The sequence below is a fragment of the Mobula birostris genome, chromosome 9 (genome assembly GCF_030028105.1).
Source record: "Mobula birostris isolate sMobBir1 chromosome 9, sMobBir1.hap1, whole genome shotgun sequence".
In the NCBI taxonomy this organism is placed as follows: domain Eukaryota; kingdom Metazoa; phylum Chordata; class Chondrichthyes; order Myliobatiformes; family Myliobatidae; genus Mobula; species Mobula birostris.
In genome coordinates, this window is record NC_092378.1 from 46,219,379 (window position 1) to 46,232,652 (window position 13,274).

General features: G+C 42.1%; 1 protein-coding gene across 2 annotated transcripts in view; it reads right to left on the bottom strand.

Annotated features, from left to right (window-relative positions):
• Window positions 1-3,618: 3,618 nt before the first annotated feature.
• tmtc1 (transmembrane O-mannosyltransferase targeting cadherins 1) overlaps window positions 3,619-13,274 on the bottom strand; it is a 187,719-nt gene continuing 178,063 nt past the window's right edge. For both annotated transcript variants that reach the window (XM_072267978.1, XM_072267979.1), the window contains 4 exons: window positions 10,336-10,473; window positions 8,666-8,788; window positions 6,785-6,862; window positions 3,619-5,784 (listed from right to left, as the gene is read on the bottom strand). In XM_072267978.1, coding sequence (XP_072124079.1) covers window positions 5,623-5,784; window positions 6,785-6,862; window positions 8,666-8,788; window positions 10,336-10,473 — 501 coding nt within the window. In that variant the 3' untranslated portion in view covers window positions 3,619-5,622. The remainder of the gene's footprint in view (window positions 5,785-6,784; window positions 6,863-8,665; window positions 8,789-10,335; window positions 10,474-13,274) is intronic.

A 13,274-nucleotide genomic window follows, 5' to 3' on the forward strand; every position in this document is an offset into this window, starting at 1 on the left:
ATGTACCACCCCTCACCCCCAATCTGTTTATTTATGTACTGTGCAGACAGGCCCTTCTGGCCCAATGAGCCGTGCTGCCCAGTAACGCACTTACTTGACACTAGCCCAATCAGCGGACAATTTACAATGACCATTTAACCTACTAACTGGTATGTCTTTGGACTATGGAAAGAAACCAGAACACCCAGGGGAAGCCCACGCGTTCACGGGGAGAAATGTACAGATTCCTTACGGATGACTTCAGAACTCCAAACTCTGACGCCCTGAACTGTAAAGGCGTCGCGCTAACTGCTTTGCTCTTGTTGCACCCTACCCTGGCCTCCTGCTTGACAGGTGGGGATACTAACCACTATACTAAAGAGGAAATATAATACTAATTTGAGCCAACTTACTATCACATCACATAAAGAAATTGTGTGTGTGTGTGTATAGCAAATGTACTGTAACAATATGAGAGCTACAATTGTGACCCACAATGGTGAATTGTTTAAGAAGATTTGTTTACTCCTGTACTTCAACCCATTGTATAACGTCTGCTGTAATATTCATCTCATTCAGTACTTGCTGTTACTCTCATAGTGATCAAGAAGTGCCAAACCCTACTAGATGCCAGTATTTACTCACCTCTTACCTTTTAAAAATATTCTCCTTTGTCCTTCTGAAAGATTTCACACTTGTATTCGATTGGCTGTCATCTTACCCAATTATTAATATAGTTTTAAATTCCTTTGCAGTAACTGATTAAATAATTCTCTTCACCTGGAATTAACAAACCATCTATTTTGAAAGAGAAGACAAACGAGATTCTGCAGATTTCATTGTGATATTTAGGATACGTAGTACAGAGTTACACTGGTTGGGCCGAATGGCTTATGTCAGCACTTGTGTGCACTCAATCCTTCCCTATCTTTCCTCATTCGAGCCTAGTACTGTGACCTTTCTTTCTTCCTTCTGTGCCTGTCCAGCCTCCACTTAAGTATGCCTTTGCTGTCCACTTCAGCCACACCCTGTGAGAATGACTTCCACATTCTCTTCACTGGTAAAAAGTTTCTTCTTAATTCCCTGTTGATTTCCATTTGAAGGTGATAGCCTTTGATTATGTTCTTATCCAATGAATATGGAAGCATTCTGTTCACATGATCAATATCCTTCAATGAATACATATCTTTATTAACAGGGAACTCTAAGCAACATTTTCTTAAGAGAATGTATGCCCAATCTGTTTAACTTCTGATGAGGATGTTTGTCAGAGTAAGAGGCCATTGGGCCCATTAGTCCTATTCCTCCTCAACTTATATTTTCCATGCAGCCCTGCATGTCCCCTCTCTCACATGCCCATCAACTTTGACCCTTCTGCCACCTGTACAAGGAGATAATTTAGTCCCCTTACTCTGCCAGTATACCTTTGGGAAATCGGAGGAAACTAAAGCATCTGTCAAAACTCATGTAGTCTTGGGGAGAAGGTGCAAACTCTGCACAGGCAGCACTCAAGGTTAGGATCAAATTTGAGCTCCTGGAGTAACAGTGTTCTGCCTGAATACATCTGTAAATCCTGGTTTCATCCTTGTAAACTCTGCACCCTATTCAGTTAACAGTTGTCAAGTCCCAATGCTAACTAACTATGATTCTCTTTTATTAATGTACACAGTACCATTGATATCAATAGTTTATAATTAAGCAGTCTGCTGCATTATGTAATTTCAATAATCACCCCTGCTCAATTAACTTTGCCTTATTTTCATAAATCTAATTTCTAAATGTCTTCCAATTAATGGATTTGAAATTAACACCACCATTAATGTGTATTATCCAGCTGCGGGCCAGACAAAGTGAATTGAATTAGTCAGTAATCTTTCACTGTTGTGAACTGATATAAACTCCCAGTCAGACTGGATGAAAAGCTTACTCTATCTGTCAACCATAGAGGTAGTTTGTGGGGAAGATGGGGCTGCAGAGTTGGAGATGGGGGTGGGGGAGTCATACTTAAAAGTCAGAATGAATAAATCCAACCCAGTCCCCGACAACCTTCACATTAAACTGAGGTTCTCAAAGGTGCAATACTTACAGATCAGAAAGAGACCTGATATTATGCCTCAACCCAAAATATCTCTACAGTATTTTCCTTTTCAGGTGGCTGGGGTCCTATCAGGATCTTGGATCTGCAGTGGCATTCAAAAACTGCAGTTCTGCACAATGGCGTGTTCTCGTTCTTGGAGCTTGACGATCTGCCGTGTTTTGGCATGTTCAGATTTAACCCGAAGTCAAGTGCCTCCGGGGCCGTGTGCAGCTCCTGTGGGCAGGAGCTGAAGTGTAGTGGGAGCTGGAACATTGACGACTCCATGAGTGGCTGTCGGAGGGCTCTGCACTCGGTAATCGATTGATCTCTCTCTCTCTGTCTCAACGGTGAGGGAGAGTTTGCTGCTGATTCTCGAGTTGGAAACTCGAAATAAAAAAGCAGCAGTCTAGACTGACTAACATTGAGATAGCAACTGTTGTCTCCCCTCTCGCTATGGAAGGAGTGAGATCTGTCACTCCCTTGTTAGTGAAAGAGAGTGCCTACGGGTTGTCAAAACTATTGCAGTGAACAGTTAGTTAATGATGTACCACTCTCTCTCTTTGGGGGCTTTGCTGTTTGCATGGTGGGTGGTGGGAATGCTGATGCTTTATGCTAGAATAAGTAGGGGAAAGGGGGTTGATGCTGCTTGTGTGTGGGAGGGGGTAGGGGGCTTTGGGATTCTTAAGTTTTTTCTGTATTCATTCTTTTGGGGGGTTTTCTTCTGTTTGAGGTTGTCTGTGGAGAGTGAGAACTGCAGGTTGTATATTGTATACATTCTTTGATATTATATGGAATTATTGAACTATTGAACATTGCTCTGAAAAAGCATTCAGCCCCCACAACTACTTTCACATTTTACTGTCTTATTTTCCAAATTTAAGGTATACTTAAGTAGGATTTTTTGAGCTAACCTACAAAACGTTGTGCATCATGTCAAACCAAAAGAAAAATTCCAAAACCTGTCAGCAATTCATTAAAAATTAAAAAAACAAAATTGTGAGGCTGAAAAAGTATTCTTCTCCTTTGTAATTACTATTCTAACTTTCCTCAGGACTAATCTTGCTCCATCATGTTGTGCAAAGCTAACAGAGACTTATCCAAAAATACTGGCTGTAATAGCCGCGAAGGGCGGTTCAACTAAGTACTGAGCGAAGGGGGGTGAATACTTTTAAAGTGCTGACATTTCGGTTATTGAACTTTTAGTTTTTCATGCCTTACACTTTTCCCTGTTTTTTTGGGCTCTACTGTGAAAAAAGGTGCATGTGATTGGCAAATAATAATTCTCAGTTAAATTGATCAAAATCCCTGGTTGTACAGTAATGCTCATTTATGTGAGCAAAGGGTTGGAGCAGAATACAAGACACTGCATAGTTGCTGCCTGAGTAACTGAGTTCTGGTAATTTGCTTTTCTGCCCCAGATAACAGCATTTCCAGTCTCCTGTGCCGCTGTGATGTTTTTTGTTTATCATTTCAGCTTTGTAAAATGCTTGCATTTAAAATCAATATACTCAATGTGTTTAATACATACAATTCACAGAGACAAATGTATATACAGAGCATAATTAAATATATTATGGCTTTAATATTTTTTATAAATAAATTATACATTTTATGTAAAAATAGAAATACTGAAAACAGTTTTGTAGTATAACTGGAGTCTGAATGACAGGAATCAGAGGTCACACTTTCAGATTAAATAAGAAATCTAACTTCAAATGACCCAACAATAGGTATTCGATCACCTGCTGAATGATTAATATTTCAATTGTTGCCACTTTAATCTCATCACAATGTTATGATACAATATGTGCTCTTCTACAAATGGCCGATTTGACTCGCAGTAAAACCGCCTGGATTTGTAGAGCAGAAGGGCAGTCTGAGACACTGACAGTAGCGGGGGGATAAGCGTGGGTAGCTCAGTTAAAGGAGGGGGAAGCGGGGAAGAAGCTGGAAACTCACAGACATGTTCACTTCCAAAATATCACTGTGCCTTCTCTAATCTGTGCCAGTATCAAACTACATAAAAAAAAAATCACTCAACAATGTGAGCAGATCTTAACGTCAATCTTGCCGGCACTTCAGGGAGAGAATTAGAAACTAACCTATTTTGTTTTTACATGTGAGATGATCCAAATACTTCAAAAGAAATCCAGGCCAAGTGAACTTTTCCCTTTTCAATAAAGCAGGTTTGCCAATCTTCTTCATCTCTCTTGCGATGCTGGCTACTGTCCCTGGCACATTTTGGGGGCACCAGGAAGCCCTGCCGCGTGCCCATTCAAAGTTTGGGAATAGAGGTCAGTGCGGTCAACCAACCCCTAGCTGCACACGCACAGTCGGGGTTACCGGGATAGTAAGCACAAGTCTACTCAAGATGCATCTCCAGCTATTAACCCCATCTCTGCATGAACAGGCAGAATGTAAGCAAGTACCTAGAGGGTAGCTCATCCTGTCGATAAGAACCAGAACAAGCTTTTCTTAAATTCAAATTTGTGCATGTTCTGCGGGAGAAAAATCAGACTGGAAGGTCAACAGAGAACATCAGTAACAGCTCTGCCACTACAAGAGCTGACAATCAGAGATAGGCGACCCTTTTATCAAAGGCAGGTAAGATCAGGAAGATCTCGGTTTGACATTGTGCACTCATAGGCCCAACAGTTTCCAAACTTTATCTGAAATGAGTCCAGACTTTTCTCCTCCAGTGCCCCATCAGGATGTTAACCCCAGCAATCTTAAACTCAACTGATCCAGGATTAAACTGGAAGCAGACACAGGCACATAATCTCATCCCTCCAGTGCTGGCATTAAATCAATGACCCACTGACCCTCCACAGGATCAGAAGAACAAACACTTTCACAGGAAGCAGACTCTTGTGTCTCAACATTTAAAGTAAAGCTTGCCTGTTTCTGCCCTTTACCTCACTAGTGTCTGATCATTGACTGCACACCTTAACACTTCATGTGAACTTTTTCAAACAAGAAAATGATCTACGGATCAACACAGACACACTGTACACTGCAATCAATATCCGATGCACTGCGACCAACACCGTGCCCTGACTGTTTCCATTGCATGCTATTCACAAAGAATTCCAGTAAGGTGACACCATGTGAGGGGATCTAAAGCTTTATACACCCGTTAGTCAGCTTGCTTTGATACAAGCAGGAGCAAAATGACCTACAATGGATGTCTTTAATTTTGCTCTTTACTGACGAAAGCCATTTGGTTTGATAATTTTTCCTTCTGTGTATTATATTAAGCTGCGTCAGAGTCTACCAAACAAGAACCATTCAAAGAAAGGCTAAATTAGGTGGTTCTGAATTAAATCCGGGAGTTTCTTCATCATGTTGAGCATCACCAAATCAGAGGTTGAGAAGGTGTCCCCAGACAGCAGAAGCTTGAAGCAGGGCAGGTGTAGCTGTCTCAGTAAATGCCAGTCATAGTACAATCAATGCCTTCTCATTTCTTCATGGTAGATAGATTCCTCTGTTGTTTCAGTCATTTAGAACCACTAATATACCTTCACTCCTTGCTGTGCCATGCAGAAGCTGAGAGCAAACCTGCTCCGTCACCTTGTTGCTTGGTCTTGAGGGCTCTGCTTCACCCTGCCAGCTGCCTGCAACCTCTTCTCCAGCCGGTCCAGCTTGTTGAGGTTTTCGCGCAGAATCTTGCTGTTCGGCACCAGCTCCAGGGCCTTCTCGTAGTAGCTACGTGCTGCAACGTAGTCGCCCTGCCAGATTAGGACACAGAACATTACAGCAGAGTACAGACCATTTGGCCCAAGACATTGTGCCGACGTTTTAACCTACTCTAAAATCAATCTACCCCTTCCCTCCCACGTAGCTCTCCATTTTTCTATCATCCATGTGTTTCTTAAATGTCCCTGAAGTATCTGCCTTTATCACCACTCTGGGCAGCACATTCCACACACTACCATTCTCCGTTAAAAAAAAACTGACCACTGATATCCCCCTTATCCCTCCAAGCTCCTTAAAGTTATGCCCTTTTGTATTAGCCATTTCCGCCCAGGGAAAAAATATCTGACTATCCACTCTATCAATGCCTCCTATAATCCTGTACTACTCTATCGAGTCACCTCTCATTCTCCATCACTCCAATGAGATTGGGAACCAATCTCAGTCGAAAGGAAATGTACTCCAGCACATCAGTATCAATGGGTAGTGAGGTGAAAGCAGGGATCTGATGTTGAGATAGAGGGTCAGTCACAGTTGTGAATGGTGGAAGAGGCCATGTTTCCCGGTTCAAAGCAAAAGCTGTCCGATGTAAATAAACATTAGGGACAGTTGTGATCTGTTTCGCGTTCCATCTCCATCTTTTACACGTTATGCACAGCCCAGAAACAGGCTATTCAGCCCAACCAGTCCCTTACTGGTGTTTATCTCCTAGAACAAGACTTCTCCCACCTTTCCCACAAACCTATCGGCGTTACTCTGTTTTCCATTCTAACTCATCTGTAATCCAACCTCTCCTTAAAAAAAAACATGGATATTATTCTCCTCAATCATTCCCTGTGGGAGGGAGTTCCACAACCTCACCATTCTCTGGATAAAAAGGTTTCCTTTAAATTCCTTACTGGATTTCTTGGTGACTAACTATACTTTTGGCCATTAGTTATGCTCTACCCCATAAATGTAAACATTCTCACTACCCATGCTATGTTTCAGAGACTAATGAAGCAGCATTGAGGAACAGGGCAATTTCCCACTGACCTTAATATGTCGAATCCCACCCATGTTCATCCAAGCCTGTGACAGATCCGGACTCAGCTCCACTGCCTGCTTGTAGCTCTGGGTGATCAGAACAGAGGGAAAAAAAAACCTATATTTCAGACACACAAGAGATTCTGCAGATGCTACACACACAAACCGCTGGAAAAACTCAGGAGGCCAAACTACATCCATGGTAGGGAATAAACAGTAGATGTTTTGGCCTATGACCTTTCATCAAGGCGGTAAAAGAACTTCTTAAAACCAGCCAAAGGTTTAACAGAAGGACATATTCTAAATGTCTCCCTGCACAGAGAGGTTGGCCAAACCAGTCATGTGAAATGAGCACTAACATTGCACATACTCACTCTCTCTAATCATTAGAGTGTCACCTGCCTAATGGGTAAGTAGGTTGAGAGACTGAGGGTGCTGCTCTTTACCTATTGATAATCTAGTCTATCTTGCTCTCCACTCCAGCTCATAAAGGCAACTTACCCATCTGCTCAAACTTCGTGCCCAAGTAAGGAAAAAGCCAGGCAGTTGCAAGGGCACAACAAACAGATCCAACCCACTCAACACCTCCACCTATCCTGTTCTTGTGGGAATGCTGACCAGGCATGGAATTATATAGCATGGAAACAGGTCCTTTGGCCCAAATGAGTTGAAGCCAAAACCTGCCCACGACTGTCTTCAGCCTGATAGTCAATTCAGGAAACTTCTCTTGCATTTCCAGTCATTCTTCAGTGAAGTGTTAGCATAAGTCAGTGATAGCTTTTGTCTGTGAATCTGTGGATGATAAGTTCAAGTCCTATTCCAGAAATTTCGGAATGACGTCCAGGCTGCCATCACAATGTAGCAATCAAAGAATGGTGCACAGTGAGAGGTACGATTTTTTGAACGAGAGGTTAAGTGACGTCCATACCACCCTCACAGCTATACATGTTACCATGTCACTACTTTTCTCGGAAGAGTAGATCTGTGTTTTCCCCAGTACTTTTCTCTCAAACTAAATCATCATTTAACCCACTGTTTTTCGTGGGATTTTGGTACTCCAAAATTTTTGCTGAATTACAACAGTGACTAAAGAACAAAAGGGAAAGGTGTGAAATAAGGTAGAGAAGAGATTTACCAAATGGTTTCAAGAAGGAGGGAGACACAAAGGGCTGGGCTTGTTATCCTTGGAGAAGAGTGGACAAAGGTGGATAAGATCATAAACAAGAGAAAATCTGCAGATGCTGGAAATCCAAGCAACACACACAAAATGCTGCAGGAACCCAGCAGACCAGGCAGCGTCTATGGAAAAGAGTACAGTCGACGTTTCAGGCTGAGACTCTTCAGTAGGATTGGAGATTTTCCCGCTTAGTTCCTCCAGCATTTTGTGTGTGTTGCATGGATAAGATCACGACAGGATAAACAGAGAGAAACTGTCGAGATGATCAAGGATTAGGGGGCATAGATTTAAAAAGATGGGCAGAAAACAAAGCGGGTATGTAAGAGAAATAGAACAACTGGATAATCTGGGACATACGGCCTGTAAGGATGGGGGAAAGATAAGGATTTGAATTTTTTCAAGGAAAGAATTTAAAAAGTTGTGTAGAAGACTATGTAGAAGGCATGATTGGGAGTTTGTATAAGCATAATGGATTCCACGGATTCCTTCTCTGCCATAGCAATTCCATCATTCTCTTCCACAAATGTACCTCAACAGATACTTCACTGGTTGTGATGACCTTTAGGACATCCAAGATCACGGAAGGCTCTGCAGAAATATTCTAGTTCTTTTAGTAATACCCGTGGGTTCCTTATACTTTCAAACCTACGTATTACTAATTTATAAGGGTGTCACTAGCAAGACCAACACCTAGAGTTCAGTAAACTGCGCACCTCAAAAGCCACGTCCAGCCTATTCAGCTCCCTCAGAAGATTTCCTTCAGAAAAATAAAGTTCCGCTAGGACTTTTGGATCTTTGGGCTTCATTTGGACAGCTTCTTTCACGGCGTCAAGTGCCTAATATGGAAGGAGGAGAAATTGTGAGCATTCATTTCTGATTGATTGCCTCTTACTAACTAAAAACAAAAATTAACTCTACAACAAAGAAGCCAAATCTGAAGTTGCAGGCATATATGTATGAATGAAACACTCTTACATCAGAAAACTTTCATAAGCACACAAACACACACACACACAGGGAAATACATACAGACACGTATATAGAAGATAGATGATTTCATGGATGCGTTCATGAAACAAATAATACGTTTAATGTGATCGACACAGAAGCAAGCTATTAGAATAGAGACATTTTTTAACTGACATATTGTATGCAGAGACACAGGGCATAAACATATGCACTGGGATATCTAAACTGTTGAGTACTTAGGTTTGTAAAGGCCTAATTTTTCTTTTATAAACCACGGTAGGGTAGATATTCAGAGGATGTTTTCAATAGTGGGGAGTCTCGGATCAGAGGACACAGCCTCAGAATAAAAGGACGTCCCTTTAGAACAGAGATGAGGAGGAATTTCTTAAACCAGAGGGTGGTGAATCTGTGGAATTCATTCCCACAGGCAGCTGTGCAGGGCAGTCACTGGGTATTCTCTGGCTCATTACAAAAGACAACTCTACTTTTTTGCATCTTCCTCTCCCCTCATCTTTCCATACCCCCTATTTCAAGTGGGACTGTGAATTCTGAAAACACCTTAATCTATGCGCTCCTAAGTACTGAAAATACCTTAACCTAAGCATCAAACACTCCTCATATATTAACCCTTTCTTTCCCAGGATCACTCTCGTGAAACCTCCTCTGGACTCTGTCCAATGCCAGCTTGTCCTTTCTTTGATAAGGAACCCAAACGTGGCTGAAGCTGCAAATGTAAATACTTTCAAATAAGGGCCACAGGATAGCAAGCAGTAATCCTGACTGAATTCCTTTCCCTCAATCCTGTGACTGAAGCTCAACCCAACTGTGGCACTGAAGCTTGCATCCAACATGACAGGAGGAATAGTAGAATGCAGGCCCTCTCAAGGTTGTGAACTTCTGGCTTACATACAGAACGTACACATGAGCGAGCATTTTCAAACCAACAGAGCGGATCTGCCGTCTGCTGCCGGCATCTACTGCTCAGTTCACAGCCACGTTTCCGATGTGAACCGTCTGGTTCACGAACATTTCAAAAGAGAAGAACCTTCCTGCAACCTGGGGAGAGCCTGTGTTGCAATTAGCACTTTCTCCCCACGAAGGAACAAAACTCAGCGCCAGAAATGTGAACCAGGGTCCATGAGAGGCAACTGAGGTGAACAGCACAGGTGGACTTATCGGCAACTGCAACAGGGCACAAGGGGAATACTGATGGGCATCAGTGACGTGGAAGGAGGTTCATGTGAAGGATAAGCATCTCAACTCAACTACTGGGCAAATGTTCCCCTTCCATGCTGTGAACTGCATTTAGTGTTAAATAGAACCTCACAAAACCACTGGTAGAGCCCCAGATGTTGTTCATCTCACTTAAAAAGCTGACAGGTGAATGCATTAACATTTTACTGACGATCCTCACCTCTTTCAAGTTCCCGCTCTTACTGTGGATAACGGACAGGAGTCGCTGGCACTCCAGGCAGTTGCTCCTCTCACTTGTCACCTGCTTGATGAGCCTTTCAGCCTCTCTGGCTCTGCCAGCCACCGACAGGACCTGAGCCTAACAAAACAAGCCAAGAGTCAACCCATAACAGTCCAGACTTGTGCAGAGCGCTGGTAACAGGCCGGACCAACTAGCCAACTCAGGCACTGGCAATGCAAAGTCTGTAAGTGATGTGTCCAGCCAGCCCAGAGGAGTAACAGAGGGCTTTGCAGTTGTAGTCTGTGAGATCTGGTCCTTTACTGTGGCTGGGCACCTCTGCTCAGAGAGAAACTCTGAAACAAAATTTCCTGTGTAAATAAGATACAAAATGCTGGAGGAATTCAGCAGGTCAGGCAGGTCCCGATGAAAGGTCTGGGTTGAAATTATTGACTGTTCATTTCCCTCTATGGATGCTGCCTGATCTGCTGAGCTCCTCCAGGGTTATGTTTGTGTTAAATAAGATATAATTAGTAAAAAAAAAAAACAAGTGAAATATTTAATGGGGTAAAGCATAAGAAATAGGAGGAAGAGTTTGTCTTACACCCCTCAAGCCTGTTCTTCCAATCAAGAAAATCACAGCTGGTCTCATCTTGGCTTCACTCTGCTCTGATTCCCCTGTACTGTAATCCAAAGATCATTCTGTCGTGGCCTTGAAATGATTCAATGCTTTGACATCCACCACTCTGAGCAGAGAATTCCAAAGATTCATGACTCTTCTCCACCTTAATGTTTATATTACTCCCACAATGCCGTTGAGGAGAGTTTCGGGATTCAGACCCAGCGATGATGAAAGAATAGAACAGCAAAATGCTTCCACCAGTGAACCTGCAGGCAGTGCTGTCTATGGGTTGTGAGATACTGTCAAGGTGGTCGGGGCAAGTAATTGCAGTGCCAGTTGATGGTACACACTGCAGCCGCTGGGTGCCAGTGAATGCGTAAGGTGGTGAATGGATGCTAATCAAGCAAACCAGTCCTCCCAGATCTCTCACATCTTGCATGAGGATCACACCACTGACCTGGAATCCATTCTCTCCACTCTAGCTAGACACTAATAGACAAAGGGAAACCTTACAGAAGCCTCAATCTACCCTCTGCCTCTCCTCGCTGAAGCCTCTTGAGGAAAACCCTCTGTTCCCTACTCTAACCCTGCCCCACTCCAACAATGTCCACTCAGCTTAAACCTAGTTTCTTTTTCCATTGGCTCTTGCCAAGAGCCTATTAACCTAAATGACTTCAATCTCCACAGAAAGTCCCAACATACTCCACTCATATTTCAAATCTGGCACTTAATCTGTGCAAGGAACTGCCTCCATTTTCTCAAGCAGTCAGAAAAAATTAACAAACACTACATCAAATGTGGTGTTAATAAATAAATTGTCAAATAAGTGACCCCCTTCCTACACCCAGAAAATGTTTAACCAATTGTCAGATGAAGCACAACCACAACAGCTATCTTCCAGTCATCTGACATCTCACTCTGTCTTCAATGTTATTTTTAAACTGTAACCTACATTCTAGATTTAACTTAATGCTAAATCATAAATTTTCCTGCAAGAAGAAACATTTTCTCCACATACACTTAAAAATACTCCTCAGGATCCAATTTTCCTATCAAGTCCCTTCCCACTCATTAAAATTCCAGCAAATAGACACCCAGCTTGTTCAACCTTTCTTCATAAGTCAACTTGCTCCTCCTGGGTATTAGTGGAGGAAACCGTCTCTAATGCATTAATATTTTTCCTTAATCAAGGAGGCCAAGAGAGTACAAATACTCTAGATCTGGTCTTACCAGTACTCTACCTCACTGAAAAATAACCTCCATTGTTTTAATTTCATTTCCCTCATGATAAAAACATAATGTTAGCTTTCCTAATTATTTTTTGTTTCACGCTGACCTCTTGCAAATTGTGCCCTCAAACACCCAAAGCCAACTGCAGCTGAAAGTTCAACAATCTCCCATCATTTTATTTTTCCTACTGAAGTGGATCGTTTTACATTTTCCCACATTATACATTGGTTGCCAAATCTTTGCAAACTTACTTAAGCAACCTTTGTGGCTTCCCTGTGCCCTTTCACAATCGAACTTTCCCATCTATCTTTCTGTCATCAGAAATTTTGTTGCCATACCTTCAGTGCCTTCATGCAAATCATTTTTTTTACAAATTGTAAAGTGTTGTGGCCCCAGCACCAGTCCCTGCGGCATACAACTCATTACATCTTATCGATCAGCAAAACATACATTCATGCCTCCTCTGTTTCCTGTCAGCTAGCCAATCCCCTATCCACACCAAATATTACTTTCCACCATAAGAGCTTTAATTTTTGGCAATAATCTTTGATGCAGCACCTTATCGAATTCCTTCTGGAAATCTACATATAGTATTCTGCATATCATGGGTTCCCATTTATCCACAGCACATCATCTCTTCAAAGAAGTCCAATAAATTGGACATACATGATTTCCCTTTCACAAAGCCATTGTACCTTCCCCTGATTAACATGATTTTTTTTCTAAGTTCTCCACCTTAAAGACTCTTTAACATTTTTCCTCTGAGAGATGTTAAGCTAATTGGACTACAGTTTACTTTTCCATGCCTCCCCCTTTTTTAATAAAAACTTACACTGGCGTTTTTTTTCATTTAATGAGACTTCCCCACATCGAGAGAATTTAGGAAATTTAAAACCAGTCCATTAACTACCTCACGAGCCACTTGAAAGACCCCAAGGTGAAGTCCATCAGGACACAGAGATTTAACAGCCTGCATCTCCAACAGTTTGCTCAATAGCAATTCCCTGGTGAATACAATTTTTCTGAAGTATTCCCTCCCTTCTAATTCAAAATTTACAGTACTTTCTGGGAGACTGTGACAGAGAACTTT